This window comes from Malus domestica, chromosome 13, assembly GCF_042453785.1.
Source record: "Malus domestica chromosome 13, GDT2T_hap1".
In the NCBI taxonomy this organism is placed as follows: Eukaryota; Viridiplantae; Streptophyta; class Magnoliopsida; order Rosales; family Rosaceae; genus Malus; species Malus domestica.
The window spans coordinates 38773473-38795662 of record NC_091673.1 but is presented as its reverse complement, the minus strand read 5'-3'; the positions used below and the strand labels follow the sequence as shown (position 1 = coordinate 38795662).

The 22190-nt window shown below is 38.7% G+C and overlaps 1 protein-coding gene across 1 annotated transcript; it reads right to left on the bottom strand.

The window, feature by feature from the left end:
- Positions 1–2220: 2220 nt before the first annotated feature.
- LOC103405626 (ATP-dependent DNA helicase 2 subunit KU70) lies at positions 2221–19946 on the bottom strand. Its single transcript, XM_008344645.4, has 19 exons — positions 19612–19946; positions 19426–19503; positions 18969–19085; positions 17936–18050; positions 17017–17122; positions 16744–16861; positions 16575–16658; positions 16415–16473; positions 14773–14906; positions 14625–14668; positions 14435–14511; positions 13709–13856; positions 7004–7065; positions 6442–6502; positions 4424–4516; positions 4220–4340; positions 3492–3594; positions 3173–3356; positions 2221–2572 (listed from the first exon to the last, which is right to left on the bottom strand). The coding sequence occupies exons 1-19, from the start codon at positions 19681–19683 to the stop codon at positions 2459–2461; spliced, it is 1890 nt and encodes a 629-aa protein (XP_008342867.2). The 5' UTR covers positions 19684–19946; the 3' UTR covers positions 2221–2458.
- Between the last annotated feature and the right edge of the window lie 2244 nt (positions 19947–22190).

Genomic DNA, 22190 nt, shown 5'->3' with positions numbered 1-22190 from the left:
TTCAAATATCCACACCACCACCATTTGGTTCAAGATTCAAATAAGATTTTTTAGTATTCTAATCTAATCTCAACTATTATTTATTGATGGAGATTTATAATATATTATTGATATTATTATAAATACGTTTTATGTTTGTATACTCATTTAATTACCGGAATTTTGTTTATTGATTAACTGGTATGTTTTTTGTTAATGTGTAGTGTAGAGATAAGAAATATGGAAAGGTTTTTCAAGCCAAAGAGCATATTTGCAAATGGAACATTTTCAGACTATGAAACATCGTCGTAGACGCTTGAATTAAAATTTTATAGCTTGTAATTTTGTTTGCGTATGATTCATGAATGAAATGTATTATAATTTCACTTTTAAATGTTATTTTTATCTATAAATTTTTTTACCTTTATTATCGGGACCCCCCGAGTTTAAAATTCTGGATCCGTCACTAGCCACGTCACCAGTAATGAAGGTTCTAACGAAAAACTTAACGGACGTATGAAAGTGTCCCACAATTATGACTTATCTGGAATGAAAAACACTTCATGTACCAAATGTTAAAAACTAATAAACTTTAGGGTAGTAAACTGAGATTAACCCTAAATTTAATTCATGCATGAAAGATTCTCTTGTTGTCATGTTGGTCTTTACAACCAGAAATATGAGCAAAAGAAGAAACACGAAATTAAAACCTTGACCATCCTTTATTAGCATCACCTCTATTAATTATGGATATCGACTTCAAAAAAAGGTGGACCAAAAGAAGAAAAGAAAGATGAGTAATGCTACACTTACCATATATTTGTACAATCATTTGTATTGTCTCTTTAATAGAAGTAGGGGACTCCATAGCCTTCATCTTCATCACTTTGATCTTTGGATTCTTGTATTTGGATGCTTGAATGGATTCTCCAAAAGCCACCGAAGTCGGAGGTCTCTAAATTTCAACACCAATGATTATTGAGGAAGAGGATGAGTGACATGGAAGGAAAAAAATGCTAGCAATCTTTTCCCATGTGGCCAACCTCCTAGAGAGAAAGAGATTGTGTTTTTCTCTCATTTCCTCTTAGAAACATTCATGAGGGATGAGGCTATAATACCTCTTTATACGCACCAACTTTTGTGAGCAACTTGGACCAAAAGGCCCTCCCTCTCTTTAGGCTGGGCAAAGCTTGTTAGGGGGCCTTGTTCTCTTTTGTGTTTACGTTGTCACACAACTTAAGCTAATGGACTTGAATATGCCCATTTGGGCCATGAGGCCCAAAACTAACCCAAGGTCTATAACTAACTTATTGGTTTCATTAATGAACACATTAATTCATCCTAGCCATAAACACTTAACTATTTAATTGTCTTTACTCAAATCCGTTATATCCTTTAACCATTGCTTTACACGGTGTGTAGTTGTTTGTGTTGTGTCATTCACACCAATGACTCGAGATCACTCTCCACGGAAAAAGACATAATATGTGCTGATCTATCTGGATTGTCAATGCCCAATTAACAATCCTATAATCAGGAATGTTTAGGATATGTGTATGAAAGAGAGGTCTCGTGAACCTAATTTCTTTAGATTACATTCTCTTAGTTACATATTCCTTGAACGTATTGTTTAAGCGTATAACATTAAATGAGACGGCTTTAAACAATAATTTTTACCTTACACTAAACTAGATTAATTTAATATGTGAAACGTCTATAAAGTTTCATTTCATGATTGGCTTTAAGGCACATTTCCAACAAGTTTCCCGCAATTGTCTTGGAGACAACTGATAAGCACGATCAACAACGTTAGGATTAGAAAATGCGATATAGTACGCACCTTGGATATCCATGGACTCATGAGCGGGTACAATTGTGTGAGGAGGGGGGATGATTCAAGAGTAGTAAGTCACTTCGGAGGAGTGGAAGTCAAGGTCACTTTAACCTCCAAGGGGCATCGCGCTTTCCCAAAGTAGCATCAATCACTAACTTGGAGTCCCTTCAACCAAAATCTCTCTATAATCCTTTTGCAAAGCATCAATCACTAAGTTTCTGGCTCCAGCAATGAGAGCGTTCCCACATCATTCCTAATAACAAATCTCGACGCCGCATTCTCTTTAATCACTAAACCGACCATTTTGGGGAGGATTAGAATGGATGTTTTCTTCTGGAGCAACGCATCTCATATACCAAAGGACGCCTAAATATTAGTTAACCACGTTTTGCCAGCACTCCAATAAATTAGTCGAAAAGCAGGAAAAGTTGACATCTGATCATAAAATACAATTGTAATCCTACATTGAGTAGATTGTCTTCTACACCAGAAAATTGAGCCTTGAGCTTTGCAAAACAGCAGGTTATTTTGATGCATCTAGGGTCCCTAGTGGGTGGTACATAAACCCCATCAAAACATTCCACGCATCGCAACGGTAGCCGCACAGCATTCCATCTCGCAAACAAGTTATATAGCTAGCCTTGGTCATTTCCCCAAGTGTGTCAAAATTCGACTAATCAAAGCTTCCTTCTTCCCAGCAAGCGGAAGATTATTTGCCGTCAGATAGTACTTCAACTGTGTCACTGTCATATCCTTTAACTGCACAACATGGACCACAGTACAAGGGATTAGCATCCTCAAAATTATTAAACTACACTACACTAAAACTACCATGACCAAGGTTCTTAAAATTACACTCTACTTTTTCTCTGATATTTTTCCCTTCGAGGGAAAAGAGGCATTTGGGTTGTTCGGGTTTACACTAACGGGAAGGAGGCGGTATTCACATAAACAATTGCCTAGTTCTCAATCCCATGACCAAATCTAGACAGCCGGGTTCATTTTATCGTTCATAATCCTTCTGGATCTGTACACAATCAAGCTTTACGAAGAATCCTTTTACAAAACACGTGCAAGAATGCTTCAGTACCTGTCAAATAGATAGCCTCAAAACTGAATTATTCCTTTCCTGCAATGAGGTCTCATACAAATTCTCCCTGACAATAATTGGTCCGCTTAAACAAACCAAAATTTTCTGCTAATCAATTAATTTCCTTTCTGCTTTTATGGGAACGATTTTGAACCTACGGCCAATCCTATCAGCCCTTTACTTCCTAAAGCTTATTAAAAGGTTACTGCTTTTATTGGGAAAAAAAAAACCACATGAGTTCAAGAATAGCAAAGCAGTTTCAGTTTCACCTTTCCGTTGTCTGCAAGGCCACCCCAATCATAGTTAGCACACTCTTTGACTGCATTGTCAGCAACAGCTTTTCGTTTTTTGGAGGTCTCACTTTCTTTTCCATTTCCCACTGCATTTTCCTCGTCACAATTGTCCCCATAGACAGACAGCTTAAATTCTTCTAATGCACTAACAAATGTGGGTCTGCAAGCCACATGCGCAAAGATATCGAGTTAGGAACTTCATGCAGGAGGAATAAGCAAAGGCAAATGTTATTCAGTTCTTGCAAAGCAAGAGAAACACGAGCAGAAAAAAATGCATGTGTACACTTTTCCTTACCTAGACATTCCTTCCTCATCAGGCACTGTTTCATCCTGGGTTTCTGGTATTTCTTCTTCCTCCAGCGCTAGGGCCTGCAGTACTGCATAGTGTCTCTGCAAGGCTGAAAAGAATCTTTGTTACATACTAATACACATAACAGCATAAGTAAAAGGATTGGTGCCTTTGGTGCGGTCAACAGCCACAATTTGAGAAGATGGGCAAGAGCTCACTAAGATATCAACTTCTGAAAGTCCAAACACCACACACTAGTACATGTATCTTCTTACTTACATAGACATTAATACGATGTATTTGGGGGTGTATTTTCCCCAAAGCATCCAAAGAGGCATTCAACAAGAATTCTTAAAGTTTAAGTTGCATTGACATATTCCATTTTCCAAAACAAGACGTGAGTAATTTGAGTCACATTTGTATCAAATCATTTACGATATTAACGAAAAAAGACAACTCAGCAAGAATATTAATACTGGTTGTTGACCTCTTGGAACTGATTCAATTCCTAGAGCATCTGTGTCTCCTAACACCACTTGCACTGGGATTCAGTTTAAAAATCCAGTCAGAGAACACTGCTTTTACAATATTAATACTAGTCATTGACCTCTAGTTGACTTAAGGATAGACTAATGGCTAAGCATACAATAAGCAACCAGCACAAACAAAATGAAGAAAAATGAATCGAATGCTGACAATATACTTTCAATTTAAGGATTTTCAACATGACATACCAGGATTGGCAAATTGGAATACTGAGAAATCTTTCAAGTCAAAACGTTTGATTAAAGCAGCAGCTTTTCTGATTTGATCATCATTTGCATGAGGTGGTGCATCATTTGAACCTGTATGAAGCTGCAAATTGTCACAAGCACAACATTTGTTAAATAACTATCGTAAGAAATACTTTATGTTACAGATTCAATTATATCCCTTGCCTCTTCAGTGTTTCTAATGTCCTCGGAGTACGGAAGATATATCATATGCATTCCCGGTGGTTCAACCTGACCACCAGCACTAATTATTTCATCCTGTGATTTGTCAAAAGAGATAAGTGAGTTTGTGTAAGACAAATTTCAGCAAGGATATTCGTGACCTTTAATATCATAAAAACTGAACACAGTAAATTCACGACAATGTACGAAAACCACTAATCATCTTTTGTTAAAACTTTTATGTCAGCTCAATTCAGTCACGTATTTAGCAGTTTGAATAGGTATTTTGCCATTGAAATGAGCAAGCACCATTAAGCAGATTTCTCTTTTACAAATCTATAACATACAGGCCTTGTTTGTCACGCCGTATAGGACACCGGATAGGACCATTTTATACGAATCCGGTTAGGGCCCTTTCTTATTAAATAGCCACCGGATAAGTTAAGCAGGTCCAGGTACACTCCACGGCCTACTAATAATCCATTCGAAATGCCATGTATAATTTAGTCGGGCTCAAAAATACACAGAACACCAGAACCACGCCTCGCATCATCATCCTCTTCATGCTGCCTGTTGGTTCATCGTCTTCTACACAGGCACCAACCCCATCATCATCCTTTGAACCCATTCCGAGAAGCCCATATCAGAGCATCTAGGTCTGCACTCACCGATCGATTCCGTGATTCCATATCAGACCAAGTTTTGATGACTCGATCTGAGTTCTCCCGTTTCCACCCTTCAGACTCGTCAAAGAGGCAGCCTCGCCACTGCTTCAAGGCTTGATTCGATCCCCAACAACTCCGGCGAGCTCTCTAGCTCTGGCGAGACCAGTCCCATAGTCGCCGAGAGGGTCTGATCTGACGAGCCCACCCCTCCTCGTCCATTCGCCAACTCCTACCGAACCCTTTCCCGTCTACCCACCCCCTTCCCTGTTCTCTCCCTTCTATCGACCCCTTCGTTTTCTAATTTTTCTTTTTTAATGTAATTTATTTATTTAAGTATATTTATGGTTTTTAGAATATTAAGTTATTTATAGAAGGTAATAAAATTGTATTATCCAAGGTATAATTTTTGGGACTTTATGGCAAAAATAGATCGGGAAGTCCTCTTGTCCATGCATTATAAAATACTTGGTCTTTAGTCTAGTACAGCACCAAACGCTTGACATTAGGAATAGAAAGACCTGGGCTGCTAGTGAGTGGAATGGGGAAAGTTTTCTCTATTCATAGTAGGTACGAAGACCCTAGCAAACCCTCCCAACATTCAAATACATTACATGATCTCCTTCAACCCGCTTTTCTGCCTATGGCAGAGTCATAAAATATATATATCATGGTGGAACTCTCAGAAAGCACTTTTCTAAGAACTGAGACCTGGAGCCTTCTTTCCCATCATTAAAAATACACTTTGTATATAGTCATTTTTATCCAATTCACAGATTAGTCTATCTAAGTCAAATAGTCAATAGAGTCTGACGTACCAAACGAGGCCACAATGGATAAAAAAAAAAATTGACCTTTAGATTTTCAATTTTGGTTTATCTACATTTTCTGTTCTCAGTAAAAAATTCAAATTCTTGCTTTACTAGTATTTTGTAATTTGTATATAATTAACTTGGTTATCCAACATCAACAATTAAAATGGCATTTCTTTTAAGAAGAGCTCACATGACCACAATGTTAACCAATGACAATTATACAACTTATATTTTGTTTTCACCAAATGCCACAAGGGACTTTGTGCAAAGCATAAAATCGAAAAAAAATTAGAGCAGCCACTTGCCTTGCTTAACAACAAACAACCACTAAAAAACCATTTGTAAGCACTAGAACTATTTCTGAGATGGTGACTCAGTGTAGATAATCAAACAAAATCACACCCTTCTTGTCATTTCATTCAGTCACATGTATAAAAACAACGAAAAGAAAATACATAAGACATACATACACATATATTAGTGGATGTAATGAAATCTTATGTATTAAACCATAACTTATTAGTGAATGTTTATAAAATCTTACTTGGGCAACAAGAGCAACCAATTGTGGGCGAGATGAACTCCCATAAAATGCAACTGCAAAACTGAAAAATAATAATAGTAAATTAGAAAAAGAAAAAAAAAATCCCCCGACAACTATAAGTTTTATACAAAACACCTCAAGAGCTCAACTGAAGGGAGAGAAAAAAAAAATAAAATAAAATAAAAAAACCCCTCATCCATCCACCTTTGATGTGATGTCTAATTGATTCTTAATTGTGAATTTCCTCCCCCAATAGTGTTTTTTTTTTTTTCTAAAAGGACCCATCTTATGTAGCACAAGCCATAGGCTTGACACCTCCCTCAGACAGGGACCATCTCGTGCTCGTGATATACCCATATCGTGCCTCAAACCGGATAGGTCTATTTCTAGGGAAGGGCCTATTCTTTTTCTTCAATCCAAACTTGAATTTTTTTTGTTCTTACAATTAAGTGTAATTTTTATATTAGAAAATTATAATAACATCATTAATAAAAATCATTTGTTTTTTTTATTATTAACACGAAGTAAGAATACAAGGAAACTGTATACTATATGCACTAACCGGTTTAGCCTTAGCATGGATCTATGAAGGGCAATGAAAATAGATGTGCTACCAATCAGTTCCTGCAATGAAGAACCAGAAAACATCAGGTATATTGTTTCAACTTCTGTAACTTCAGAAGTGGGGACAGAAGTTTGTACAAATAAAGCCAACTTAATGATAAAGAGGGAAAAACACCATCATTCATTTATTGCATTAGCGCAGCATTAGAACAGTAGTGTTTCTACTGAATCCCTAATTCGAAGTAGTTATCCAATACAAAACAACAACAACAACAACAAAGCCTTTTCCCACTAAGTGGGGTCGACTATATGAATCCAAGAACGCCATTGCGCTCAGTTTTGTGTCATGTCCTCCGTTAGATCCAAGTACTCTAAGTCTTTTCTTAGGGTCTTCCAAAGTTTTCCTAGGTCTTCCTCTACCCCTTCGGCCCTGAACCTCTATCCCGTAGTCACATCTTCGAACCGGAGCGTTAGTAGGCCTTCTTTGCACATGTCCAAACCCATTTTGTGTACGTGTTGATGCTTCACCGCCCAACATTCTGTACCATACAGCATCGCCGGCCCTATTGCCGTCCTATAAAATTTTCCCTTGAGCTTTAGTGGCCTACAACGGTCACACAACACGCCGGATGCACTCTTCCACTTCATCCATCCAGCTTGTATTCTATGGTTGAGATCTCCATCTAATTCTCCGTTCTTTTGCAAGATAGATCCTAGATAGCGAAAACGGTCGCTCTTTGGTATTTCCTGATCTTCGATCCTCACCCCTAACTCATTTTGGCCTCCATTTGTACTGAACTTGCAGTCCATATATTCTGTCTTTGATCGGCTTAGGCGAAGACCTTTAGATTCCAACACTTCTCTCCAAAGGTTAAGCTTCGCATTTACCCCTCCTGAGTTTCATCTATCAACACTATATCGTCTGCGAAAAGCATACACCAAGGAATATCATCTTGAATATGTCCTGTTAACTCATCCATTACCAACGCAAAAAGGTAAGGACTTATGGATTGTTGATGCACAAAATCAGTGAGGACTTTGGTACAACAGAAAGTATTAAGTTTGTGATCTTCGCTAGATTGCTCTGGTCATTAGTGTGGATAAGTATGTAAATGGATAGAGACAGGAAAGCAAACACAAGAAGTACGTGGTTCACCCAGATTGGCTACGTCCACGGAGTAGAGGAGTTCTCATTAATTGTGAAGGGCTTACACAAGTACATAGGTTCAAGCTCTCCTTTAGTGAGTACAAGTGAATGATTTAGTACAAATGACATAGGTTCAAGCTCTCGTCTTCACTTGCCTTGTCTGTCTCATAGGTAGATGTGGCATCTTCTCTGGAAGTACTCTTCCTCCATCCAGGGGTGGTATCTTTAACTGGTGGAGATGCACAAGGTAATGTATCAATTTCACTTGAAGCTTACTTATAGTTTCAGGCTTGGTCAGGCGTGATACAAACCATGTAGTAGGAGTCCCCCAAGTCGCCGAGCTAGGGGATCTGCTGAAAGAGGCAACAGACAAGGTAAGCAATCAAAGCTCCAAGCAATCAGTCCCAGATCAGAAGTTTGATTTCGAGTTCCGGCTGATTGTTCTCATTCTCCCTATCTTGCAAGCAGCATGAAGGATAAAGAGAAGAAAAGGAGAATAGATGATATGAAATACTTTTGCTTTTGAAGAAGTAACTTTCCACAAGCTTATTCTTGAACTGGGCTGGAGGATTTTCTGGTTTCCTCCAGAGTATAAGGCCGACTGAAGAATTTGAGGGTCAAAACAAGTCCATCAAATCTAGAGTACGTTCGACCCTGCTGATATGGGATACTTTTGTTGTTGACAAAGTAGTGGATGTATCGGCACGTGTTCTGTTACGCTTGTCTCCACATGCTTCCTTGTATCCTTCTCACTTTCCCTATCTGTTCCTCAGGCAGATGTAGTATCTTCTCTAGAGGCATAAGATGTTGAAGATGAGTACTCGAGAGCAATGCTAGGTAAGTAATCAGGTAAGGGATTCCAGGCAGTCAGTTCCTGACTAGAAGCTTGATTCCAAGTGCTGATTGATTGCTCTCTTTCTCCTTGTCTTGCAGGTAAGAACAAGGCCAAAGGAAAAGACAGGGAAAAAGCATGATATGGGATACTCTTGCTTTTAACCCTGATGATATGAGATATTCTTGCTCTGGTGTAGCTTGTTTGCAAAGGGATTATCGGGGAGAAAGAAAGCTGAGTATTTCGAGAGGCTTCGTTGGGAGTGCCCTCTCAGATATGAGGAAGGGTTAGAGCATTTTTGCAGGTCTGCCTGTCCGTTGAGGATGGAGGTCAACATATATAGGAGTTTCCCTAACAACAAGTAGTAATGTTATTCCTTTACCCTGCTTGGTCATAGCACGGTAGTGGGAGCTGCCAGCTTCACGTGTGTCAGAGCACTTTGAAAAAATGGTCTGTGGTATCTGGAAAGCTGATGTTGCGTGTGAAGATTACAGACAAGCTTTATCCAAGGAGATCTGGCTCTCGAAGTTGAGAAAGCGGTGCCTCTTCGGTTTTCGAACAAGCAATCCTGTCGGGGATCTGACTCTCGAGATTCGGAGAACGGTGCCTCTTCGATTTTTGAGAGAGCAATCCTGCTGGGAGTCTGGCTCTCGAGATTCGGAGAGCGGTGTCTCTTCGATTTTTAAGAAAGTAATCATGTTGGGAGTCTGGCTCTCGAGATTCGAAGGACGGTGCCTCTTTGATTTTGGAGCAAACAATCTTGTTGGAAGTGTTTTCTCGAATGTGAGTAAAGGTTGGGCATGTTTGCTAGTCTACCTTGCCACGGAGCACAGAGGTTGCCACATAGGGACTTTCCAATTATCCAGCAGTGGGGCTGTTCCTTTACCCTTATGGGTAATAATATGGTAGCTAGACCTTCAAAATTTATGTGTCTAAACTTTGTTAGTGCTGTTTCTTTGCTATTCTTTTACCCTTCTTGATTATAGCGATGTAGTGGGAATTGCAAGCTTCACGTGTCTAAACTTTGTCAGAGATCTTTGGCAAAGTTATCTATGGTACCCATGAGCTGATGGTGCGTGTGGAAAGTGGATGATTGAACAGTAAGATTCACGTGCTTTCTACTTCACCAGAAATCTTCAACAAAATGCCCGTAATTTCAGCAAAGCTGAGTGTGCATGTGACAGGTGCTAACAAGGCTGAGAAAAGCAGGTGCCTCTTCGATTTCTGAGATCGGCCCTCGTGGTCTCTGAGCAGCCTAGCTTTTGAGAAAGCAAGCGCCTCTTCGATTTCTGAGATCAGCCTTCATGGTCTTTGAGCAGCCCAGCTTTTGAGAAAGCAAACGCCTCTTCAATTTCTGAGATCGGCCCTCGTGGTCTCTGAACAGCCCAGCTTTTGAGAAAGCAAACGCCTCTTCGATTTCTGGGCAGGCGCCTCTTCGATTTCTGAAGCTCCGTCGAGTGCAGATTTTTATAGAGGCTGGCATTAAGTTCCAAAGCACCCTTGAATCTTCACCAGTAGAAGCTCCCTTCTTGCACTTCTAAGATCTTGATTTGTCCGACCTTTTCTTTCTTCAACACCTTTGAAAATGTCTGGCCCCTCCGACCGTCGTTTTGACTTGAACCTTGTTGAAGAGGCAGCCACGCCTTCTCCAGACAACATATGGCGTCCATCCTTCTTATCCCCTACTGGTCCTCTTACCGTTGGGGATTCCGTGATGAAGAATGATATGACTGCTGCGGTGGTGGCCAGGAACCTTCTCACTCCCAAAGATAACAGACTACTTTCCAAACGGTCTGATGAGTTGGCTGTTAAGGATTCTCTGGCTCTTCAGTGTTCAATGTGCAGGTTTTGTGTCTAATATGGCCCAACGCCTATTTGCTCGAACCCGCCAAGTTGAATCATTGGCGACTGAAGTGATGAGTCTCAAACAGGAGATTACAGGGCTCAAGCATGAGAATAAACAGTTGCACCGGCTCGCACATGACTATGCTACAAACATGAAGAGAAAGCTTGACCAGATGAAGGAATCTGATGGTCAGGTTTTACTTGATCATCAACGGTTTGTGGGTTTGTTCCAAAGGCATTTATTGCCTTCGTCTTCTGGGGCTGTACCGCGTAATGAAGCTCCAAATGATCAACCTCTGATGTCTCCTCCTTCTAGGGTTCTGTCCAGTACTGAGGCTCCGAATGATCCCCCTCCGGTGCCTTCTCTTTCTGGGGCTCTACCGACTGCTGAGACTTCTCCTAAGCAACCTTTGTGAAGGCTCCCTCTTGTTTGTTTATTTTGAGTCATGTATATGTACATATTTGTAACTTATCGGAGATATCAATAAATAAGCTTTGCTTCATTTCAACGTATTGTGTTAAATACACCAAAGCCTTCTTCACTGAGTGGGGTCGGCTATATGAATCTTAGAACGCCATTGTGCTCGGTCCTGTGTCATGTCCTCCGTTAGATCCAAATACTCTAAGTCTTTTCTTAGAGTCTCTTCCAAAGTTTTCTTAGGTCTTCCTCTACCCCTTCGGCCCTGAACCTCTGTCCCGTAGTCGCATCTTCTAACCGGAGCGTCAGTAGGCCTTCTTTGCACATGTCCAAACCACCATAACCGATTCTCTCAATTTTCCTACAATTTCGGCTACTCTTACTTTACCTCGGATATCCTTATTCTTAATCTTATCCTTTCTCGTGTGCCCACACATCCAACGAAGCATCCTCATCTCCGCTACACCAATTTTGTGTACATGTTGATGCTTCACTGCCCAACATTCTGTGCCATACAGCATCGCCGACCTTATTGCCGTCCTATAAAATTTTCTCTTGAGCTTCAGTGGCATACAGCGCTCACACAACACGCCGGATGCACTCTTCCACTTCATCCATCCAGCTTGAATTCTATGGTTGAGATCTCCATCTAATTCTCCGTTCTTTTGCAAGATAGATCCTAAGTAGCGAAAACGATCGCTCTATGGTATTTCCTGATCTCCGATCCTCACCCCTAACTCATTTTGGCCTCCATTTGCACTTAACTTGCACTCCATATATTCTGTCTTTGATCGGCTTAGGCGAAGACCTTTAGATTCCAACACTTCTCTCCAAAGGTTAAGCTTCGCATTTACCCCTTCATGAGTTTCATCTATCAACACTATATCGTCTGCGAAAAGCATACACCAAGGAATATCATCTTGAATATGTCCTGTTAACTCATCCATTACCAACGCAAAAAGGTAAGGACTTAAGGATGAGCCTTGATGTAATCCTACAGTTATGGGGAAGCTTTCGGTTTGTCCTTCATGAGTTCTTACGGCAGTCTTTGCTCCTTCATACATATCCTTTATAGCTTGGATATATGCTACTCGTACTCCTTTCTTCTCTAAAATCCTCCAAAGAATGTCTCTTGGGACCCTATCATACGCTTTTTCCAAATCTATAAAGACCATGTGTAAATCCTTTTTCCCATCTCTATATCTTTCCATCAATCTTCGTAAGAGATAGATTGCCTCCATGGTTGAGCGCCCTGGCATGAACCCGAATTGGTTGTCCGAAACCCGTGTCTCTTGCCTCAATCTATGCTCAATGACTCTCCCAGAGCTTCATTGTATGACTCATTAGCTTAATACCCCTATAGTTCATGCAATTTTGTACGTCGCCCTTATTCTTGTAGATAGGCACCAAAGTGCTCTTTCGCCACTCATTTGGCATCTTCTTCGTTTTCAAAATCCTATTGAAAAGGTCAGTGAGCCATGCTATACCTGTCTCTCCCAAGACTTTCCACACTTCGATCGGTATATCGTCTGGGCCCACTGCTTTTCTATGCTTCATCTTCTTCAAAGCTACAACCACTTCTTCCTTCCTGATTCGACGATAAAAGGAGTAGTTTCTACACTCTTCTGAGTTACTCAACTCCCCTAAAGAAGTACTCCTTTCATGTCCTTCATTGAAAAGATTATGAAAATAACCTCTCCATCTGTCTTTGATCGCATTCTCTGTAGCAAGAACCTTTCCATCCTCATCCTTGATGCACCTCACTTGGAAGGTATGCAAAAATTTGGAAGGTATGCAAAAATATCATTTTCAAGTAATGACCAAAACGTAGGGGAATGGAGATGGAAACACTGAGTGACCAACAACGTACAGGAACAATCTACACGTTCTAGAATCCCAAGGCCCCAAAACAGATGCTACTAAAAGTTAAAAACCAGAATGGAAAAAAAGGGCCTGATTGTTGAACCTTAAACCCATTATATAATCTCCCATTCCCTCCCCATTCTGCATATATAACTCATCTGTAACTCTAATCGTGTTATACGCACAATCAATAAATCCTAGAAGTCATAAATCATTTGTAGATAAACAAGTGAAGGATATACACTGATGAATTTAAACAGTTGAGATCTATCCTAGCTCCACATTTACAAAATATTTTAACAATATATAAATAGTATTCATTCATTATTAAAATAGATACATATTCATCTCATGTAAGCCTTAACAATAACGGATCTAGGATCTTTCGTTTATACTTAGTGCTATCATAGCGAGAGAGAGAGCAGTTAAATTAATCCCAAAAGCAGATTAAAAATGAAAAGCGATCGCCTAAATGTTCAAAATATAACTAGTGTGATAAACTATGAAAAATATAGTCTATGCTAAAGCTTAAAAATAACAAAAAGATGGCCGCAGAGAAATAAGATTTTCAGTTCTACAGAAGGATTAAAGAAGCAACCTCATCAGTAGGAAAAACAAATGTTGACGGCCTCAAGTTGTGAAACTCTTTTAAGCAATTTAATGGCTTGAAACCAAGAAGACGAAGATGTCCAGCTGAAAATCTTTTTATCTCCGAAAGCTCCTCCACCGAAAACTTTATATTTTCACTACAAAGTAAATAAAACAATCAGACAAAATTCTCAAGAAGCCAACTAACAGTACACTATCTAAACATAGAAGTGAAATCTTAAGACCGATAAGATGATGTCATAATGACACTACTGAACCCGGTATAGAGGCAGCTGCCTAAAGAATCTGCAGCTAGTTCCCATGCCCAATTATGTATCTCATTCATGACAATCACATCTTTGTCCCACGCAACATGGAACTTTGTATGACTAAAACCATGGTACAAGAAGAATAACGAAGTAGAAATGAAAGTTTAAAAAGTCACTTGCCAATTTGAATGATGATTAGGGTGACGTCAACTTGGTGTAAGTAATATGAAAATAACTAAATAAACAAGAAGAAGCAAACAAAAATAAATAACGAAATAAATAAAATTGGGGAGAGAGAGATCAAGGAAGAAAAAAGTCTGACTACAAAATAAAAATAAACTTCCCAATGTTGCTTCACTAGGTTAAGGTTAAGCTGGATTGGGCTACAACTATCCCAACTATTCCAGGAAAAAAATAAAAAGAAGCTAGGAACAACTAAGGCATAAAAAGCAGCACAACATGCTTACCTCTTGTAAGGTTGAAAACGTTTAGCAGATTCTTGCACCAATGCCCCAGTATCAGCACAGATGAAAGATCTTTCAGCCTGCACAATACACACACAGAAACTGATCAAGATCTCGTTTGAATGGCTTCAGTAACCAATATATCAGAAACAATAATTAGACAGGGATATGTAGAGTAGTAATGCAGTATCACCTTCAGAGGACGATTAGTCACAGAATCAAGCCAGGTTATCGCTCCTATTATCAAAAGGCAATGAAACAAAGTTCTCAGCCCAAACTGATAGGCAGAAGATGACTTGTAGTGACACCACAAGTAATTGGATAAATGGCTATACAAATACCTGGAAGAGTGGGCCGAATTAAAGCATATGAATTCAGTTGAATTGATAATCCATTGGCAATTGAGAAAGTGATTTTTCTAACTAGGCGCTTCTTGAACATTTTCTTTCTAAGCTGATCCTTCATATCTTCCAATCTGAATTTAGAGTGGATAGTTACAAAATAAAATAGGTAAACTAGGAAAAGAGCGAGAATTAATTATTGTGCATTAAAGACTAAGAGCAGAATAAGTATTTCAGATTTGTTGCCATAGGACACAACCTAATAGATAATTGCATCAGTTTAATCATTGCCTCTTAATACAAAAAAATGCCACATAAACCATAGAATTTAAATTCAAGATAACAAGGGTCTGATGCTAGCTAATGCCTGAGAAAGTTTAGGCATCAACACTATAATACCTTCAGCAGGTATATACAACTTATAAGGGACAAAATTAGTGAATGACGTAGAGAAAGGGTATCCCTCTCACTATTTTGGATGGCAACGCTATGCAAGGACAAGAGTATTCTCTACATAAGTAGAGCACACATAAGCATCAAACTTCATATATTTACACTGAAAGATTATTTGAACATTTATAAAACATATGAATTCGTAAACATAAGATTTATATTATGTTATATTAAAGCTGTGGTAGCTAGCTAATAGAAAATCCAGTTTACCACGTCTGTATTTCTAATTGTATTTCTTTTTTTCTGGAACAGTGTACCAAGTCATTATATCTTTTAGTAACATAAAAATTGTGGGGAAAACAAATGGCAACTTTGTCTAGGCACGCCCTTTTCCTCGCACATGTTGCAGTTGGGTAGATTGTTATATGTGGGACGACCTTTTTAACTTCTCCTCCGAAATCATACTGGTTTTTTTAATAAGTCAGATGTGGTCCAGTAACATAATAATTGGTGGATACTTTTCAGTAAATATAAGTCTAGGTATGCTCTCCGTATGAAATAAGATAAACCATATTCCACCTCACCTTGAACTCTAAGCCTCCTCTAAAAGTATTTCACCAATCCCAATCTCAAAATTACTTAGATTTCCAAACATTTCCTTTAACTTTTTGTGATAATCAAATCATAACATCTCAAGTCTGCATTAAGGACCTACTACTCTATTGAGGAGAGCTAGGAGGACATATCAATCTTTTGAGACCATATCAATCACCCCGTACATGTGAAAGAAAAACCACAGCAGCTGCACCCATGTTGGATGCTTATCGTCCACATACCAGAGGGCTACCAGATTCTTGAACAGGAAGATCGTACATTATTCATGTATTATTTCATATTTGTCTTTTAAGAAATACTTGATTTAAAGCTTATGTATTTAACTCAATGCATGGTTTCCCTCATATCATGGACGGTCTTATTTTTATATCATCATGTTCCAATATTCACTCCACTTGTACAAGCAATAATCTTCTAAAGATGTGGAAGATCAATAGGCTGAGATTTTTAGCTATGACAAGTCTGTAAGGAAACAACTGGTTGCCCCAAATTCCAATGTTACATGCCTCCTTACAAATGCACAAAAGAAATAATATATAAAAGAACAAAGGGAGCAATTGTTTGCACAAATTGAACATACTAAAAATAAAAATGACTCTGCAACCGATAATTAATACTGAAAAGAGAAGGTTACTTTTTTCCTGCTGCGGGCATAAATCGAGCAAGATCATCACTTTTGAGTCCAAGTAAATCCTGAAACACATAAAAGTAGAGAAGCAAGTAGTGCGATGAATGTAACAATCCAAGAAGCATACAATAAATAAAAATAATGAGAATAAAGGGTATTGTCATACAGAGTAGAAAGTAGAAACATTGAAATCACTGTCAGGTCGACTCAATGGAAGAAGTTCAATTGAGATGCCAAGATCTTGTGCATCCTGGAAGAAATGGGTAAAGGGTGGACTTCTTATTACAGCGAATTTTCAATATACCATTGAACTACAAAGAAGTGCAAATCAATACTCTAGCCCGCTGCAATGTGGTCCTCATCATATCTGTCTTTATCACTCCCGTAATGTTGCCAAATGGATTGTCTTCATTTGTAAATAAAAGAACGCGCTTTTCGGCTGTCTTCGAAGATCTGAGAAAGTAGTTTGCTAGTAAAGAGTCCACAGAGGCAGTTTAATTCTACCAGCATAAAAATAGGACAGAAAATGATTCAAAAGGAGAATGAAATGCAGTAACACTTTTCCCCTTTTTAGAGAATGCCAAACTTTGATAACACTTTACAGTTACCCTTTACGCAACAGTGCTTGGGCCACCCAGAGGGCATTGTAAAGAGAATTTTCTCGGGACCCAGAGACAATACCATACTGACTCCCGATTTTGCTCATAAATGATTCTGCAATTAAAAACAAAGGAGGAAACAGTTGACTTCAACAGTCCAAAGAGGCGTTTAATCAAAAGGAAGAATTCAGCTCACACACAAAAGCAACATGTGTTGTCTTAAGTTTACATCCATAACCGGAAGCTATTTAATGTTATAAATTTCATAGGTAAGACAAGCAATTTCTGAAGATCATAACATATATGTCAAACATAAGAGCTTAAAGCTAACAGAGCTATATCACCTGAGAGTTAGATATTAAATCCAGCTAAGACATCAACATGGCCCTTTTGTTGTAGGATATTACCATAATCTAAGAGGTTCAACATAAATAAAGCATACTTAACACAATATGCAAAGGATTTCATTTTAAACATCCTTTAAAATGATTAGTTTACAAGCTATGTCTTGGAAAAGAAGAGTGAAAAGATAAGTAGGCTAAATTACATTACAAACTACTAAGAGCTCCAGAAAGCATATAAACGAAGTGACAACTTTACAAGATAAAATATGATTTTCTATAAATACTTCATCAGTATATTTTTGGGTAGATTTACATAAAATATAGCCTCACAGACACACCCACATAGAACACCCCTCTTCAGTTACCCACACAAAAGGCACAAAAAATTGCTACCTGACTTTATACACTTCTACTAAACTTCTGCCTGAAATTTTTTGTTAGTGTTAGTGAAGCTACAATATCTTGATTTTAAAATAAAACTGAAAAAAAACAAAAAAGTAAAATTTCAAAGTGGACACTGTTAGTTAAATTATAACATTTGGAATTGACTCTAACTAAAGAATATCGTTTCACTGAGGAAATACCTTCTACGCTATCAATTTCTTTAATTAGCCTTGCTGTTGGCCTGTCTAGATACTCTTGTTCAGCAACGTTAAACACATAAACACCATTTAAATCTTGCAAGTTCCATTTTTCCCTCTGCACATGTACACAGAAGCTTAACATGAGAATGACTCATACTATGACTAAGAATAAGTCTTTCTAGAAAATAAGACAATTTCAAATCCAGCAGAATACATATTGTTCAGCCTCCGGGAAGTCCTTTCGGAAAACAATCCAATAAAAAACATCATTAGATGTTCCCTTATAGAAATAGGAACTATATCCTTTTTCTTTTCATAACTCGTATCGTTATCATAAGGATAGGATCACTCAAAGTATGCAGGAACATCTCATTATCCACAGAGAACTACAATATGAGTACAAAAAGTAAAAGTTGTGTTTCAGGTGGAATGAAGGCATTTTGGTACTAAGGTCGATAATGTTGAACAAAAGATAAATTTCATGAAATAATGAGTTGGTGTAAGGGGGGGTACAGTGAGCAAAAAAAAGGTCTAAATCTCTACATTAAAAAAAATAAAAAAATAAAAAGCAGCCCCATATACCTACACAAAACTGCACACTCCTTTGTGCCTGATGTTTTTCCAGTCTTAGTTTCCATTACATTTTCCTTCCATATCCTCGGAAAGTACCACATCACAAATTATTCTCTTCTTTAAGATCCCCCTTCTCTTACATTCTCTCTCCTTGTTGTCTCTTTCTTTCTTCTAAAATATAACAGTTTCTTGATGCAAAACAAAATAAATAACATCCCAAGTTAAAGGCAAATTATTCTTTATGCTGGTATCCCAAAAAACTTGAAACATTATCGTTAAGCAGCAACACATGCAACATCAAGATATTCTTGGATGAAAACAAATAAAATATATACGCACACATATGTACAAAAAAAAATACTAGAAAGAAACCGAACGGAAAAATGTAAGCATCAAGTAATAACAAGAAATATTTGAAACAAATGTAACATCCTTTAGCTTAATCAAGCCTCCATCTTACAGTGTTAAAGAAGCATATGGCAACTTCATCATATGCATGATTAATGATTTGTGTCTTCAGAGACTGTGCGATACAACTCACAGCAACATGAAAATGAGTTTCGTCCTTATCGTCCCCCTGTCAACATGCGAAATAAAGAATCCTCCATCAAATCAGTGAAATCAGTACTGTTGAAGCTTGAATCACATTTTGCTTCCATCACAATGGAATCCAAAGCCATACATAATTTCTTCGACAGTATCGCATCATGAGTGTAGTACTTCGAAAAATTAAGCTCCACCAAAATTATTATGGTACCCATTACGCAAATTTAACAGGAATATAAGAAATTATATACGCAAAATTGAAAAAAAAAATTAAAAAAAAAAGAATTATGGATGAATAACTATTTATTAGGCAAACAATTAAGTAGATTTCTTGAAAAAAAAATAGAGAAGAAAAACAAGAAGAAACTCACGGATGGGCAAGTAGTGCTAAACATTTTGGGGGAAGCATCAACCAAGTACACCACAAGATCCTTCGTCGACTCCCTTCCCTGAATTACCAAAATTAAATTACATTATTTAAAAAAAAATGAAAGAAAACAGAGATATCAACCGGAAATACACCAAAAACAGTGGGGAAAAAGAGAGGGAGAAAGAACCTGGAAGAGTTCATTGTCTGCGTCGTCGTCGTCGTCTCTGAAAAGGTCATCGGGGTCTATTTCCATTTCCATGGAGGATCAATTAAGATTTATTCACTGCACTGAAATTTTGGGGGAGAGAGAGAGGGAGGGAGGGGAAGATTGCAGAATCGAGTTTTGAATTCCAGAAGAAAAAGGAAGAAGAGTCTCGTGCAAGCCGAAGCGGGGAAATGGGCCAAGATCGTCTGCGGCGCGCTAGACTCACATTTTAGAAGTGCGTCCCGGATGAGACCAACGGTTTAGATTGCAAAATGATTTGACACTTGGGAAGGAAAAAAACTTTCATTCACTCGTGTAATGAAATATAACGTACCAACCCATATTTTAGACACATCAAAAATTCGACGCCATGAGTGCTTTTCAGATAGATCGAATCGTATTACATATTTTGTGGTATATAAAGTGTATAATTAACTGTTGATCTTAAAAACTATCAAACCTACGTGACGCGCAAGCCGAGTAATTAATAAGCTAACTACGTCATTCGGTTGTGTGCAGGGCGTGCCAACTCGTTGGTCGAGCTCGACCGGGGAGTAAAATGTGTTGATGTTGCGTTGAGAGCGCCGAGGAAAGAACACGTCTCGGCCTTCGAGTTCTAAAGCCTGAAGACAAGGCTGCTAGTCTTGCGAAGTTCACTGATCGTCAGCGCCGTGTTCGGTCATGGTGATTATATTCGTAAGAGTATAAGCACGCCGAACTGGCACCAAACTATATGGACACAAGTACTCAAAAGAGATGTAAGTCTTGATGGTGAATGTGGTTCGGCCGTCAGAATGCCGAACTCTAAAATTTACTTGTGAATATCCAATCATAAAACAACCCGGCGTTCAATGTGCCGAGCCCAGTAATCTGTAACACCTCACTTCGCCGAGAAGGCTAGTGAGATGACCTCTGCCAATAAGGACTCGAAAATACTTCTTGACCAAGACTTGGATAGATAACTAGTTGGCCTTAACGTAGTGTTGTTTATCCAAACTGAAGGTGCTCCGCGATCGGCTGATTCTACAGTGTTGTTTATCCAAACTGAATATGCCATTGGTTGCCTTCACAGTGCTGTTTATCCAAACTGAAGATGTGTTGGCGAGAAAAAGAAAATAAAAATCTCAAGGTTGTTGAGAGGTTTCGCGTAGAGCAAAAGTTTGTGCAGGGCTGTTTGTGTGTTGAATTGGAGAGCGCTTGAATGATGCACTCCCTTCTCTATTTATAGCAATGAACCTACTCCTGGCCGAACCAGAGATGTACTCAAACTAGAACTCCTCATCCCAATCTAATTATGTTCGGCCAATCCTAGTTCCAATAGGTTTTTGAACTAAGTTCAATAATGAACCAGATTCATTTCCTAATTCTCAGCGCCTTCAGCTTTGAGACCCTTCGTTGTACCAGGATTCGACCTCTTTGCCCTTATCCAAATCAATCCTTCTCACAATAGGGCTCGACTAACCTGATTGGTCAGCCTGTGGCGGCTGGACGGCCCACAATACTTCCGAAAGAGTACCGGGCCGAGAACAAACCTAGGCTCGGCCCAATAATCTTATTTTTGGCTTAAACATTGCCCCCTCATTTTGAGGTCTTCGGCCTGCAAATCTTGGGCAAACTCTGTCCTTGAAGAAGTGAAATCTCCCCCTTAACATATTACTAAAGGACACCGAAAAAACCTCGAATTTAAACAACCACTTAGATGCATTTATGGAGTACGATTATACGATTTTAACGATGTCTGACCTTTTTGCCACGTGGCATTTTCTTGGTATATTTGTCTTTTAATGATGACATTGACACTAAAATGTCCCCTCAATTTTAAACTCGTTGTCATATGTCATCATGCAGCCTTAACCTGCGAGTTTTTCAGTCTTTTCGAGACATGCGAAGACTAAAACGTCCATTCCTTCTTAAATTCGCAATCACACGCCATCATGCAACCTTAATCTGTGAGTTATTCGACCTTTTCACCTGGATTCACTGAATATTCATCATGATTACAAATCAATATGGTCGAAACTACCCCGTATTCTTTAAACATAAAAACCATTTGCCTTCTTCCCCAAATGCCTATAAATACCCAACTTCCTTCATTCAGACTTTTATGCTTTCAAAACTTTCAAATCTCATTGCCACTTGCTCTCAAACCCAGAAAACCAACCTCACTTCGAAACCCAGAAAACCTTCAGCTTCTTCAATGGCCGCCAATACTTTCATCACCAAGTTGGTCGAGGAATATAATAAATGTCAAAATATCACTGATTGAAACATTATCAAAACCATTCGATTTAAGGATGAGCCAAACTTTTCCCACCAAACCCTCGACCCATTGTTAAAAACCAATGTTCCATAAGTGATGATCGAAATGATTAAGGACCATTGCCTAAAACCCTTATTCCAAGGGTATGATTCGTCGAAACGGGAATTGGCCAAACCCCAAGGTGTTTGGCCCTCGACCACTGCGACCTGGACTGCTTGGGTCACTCGGATTGACCCACATTTTGATGACAAATGGAAGGCTCTCAGCATTTTTGATGCCATCGAACTCTCGATCATCGAGA

Bases quoted from the DNA above. Each gene is read 5' to 3' on its own strand.
- LOC103405626 (XM_008344645.4), bottom strand. From the start codon at position 19,683: ATGGAAATGGAAATAGACCCCGATGACCTTTTCAGAGACGACGACGAC. The intron at 16,659-16,743 runs GTATTGATTTGC...CATTTCTTCCAG, and splicing joins CCACATTGCAGCGGGCTAGA to GATGCACAAGATCTTGGCAT. The intron at 3,595-4,219 runs GTATGTCATGTT...GATTCTTTTCAG, and splicing joins ATTCCAATTTGCCAATCCTG to CCTTGCAGAGACACTATGCA.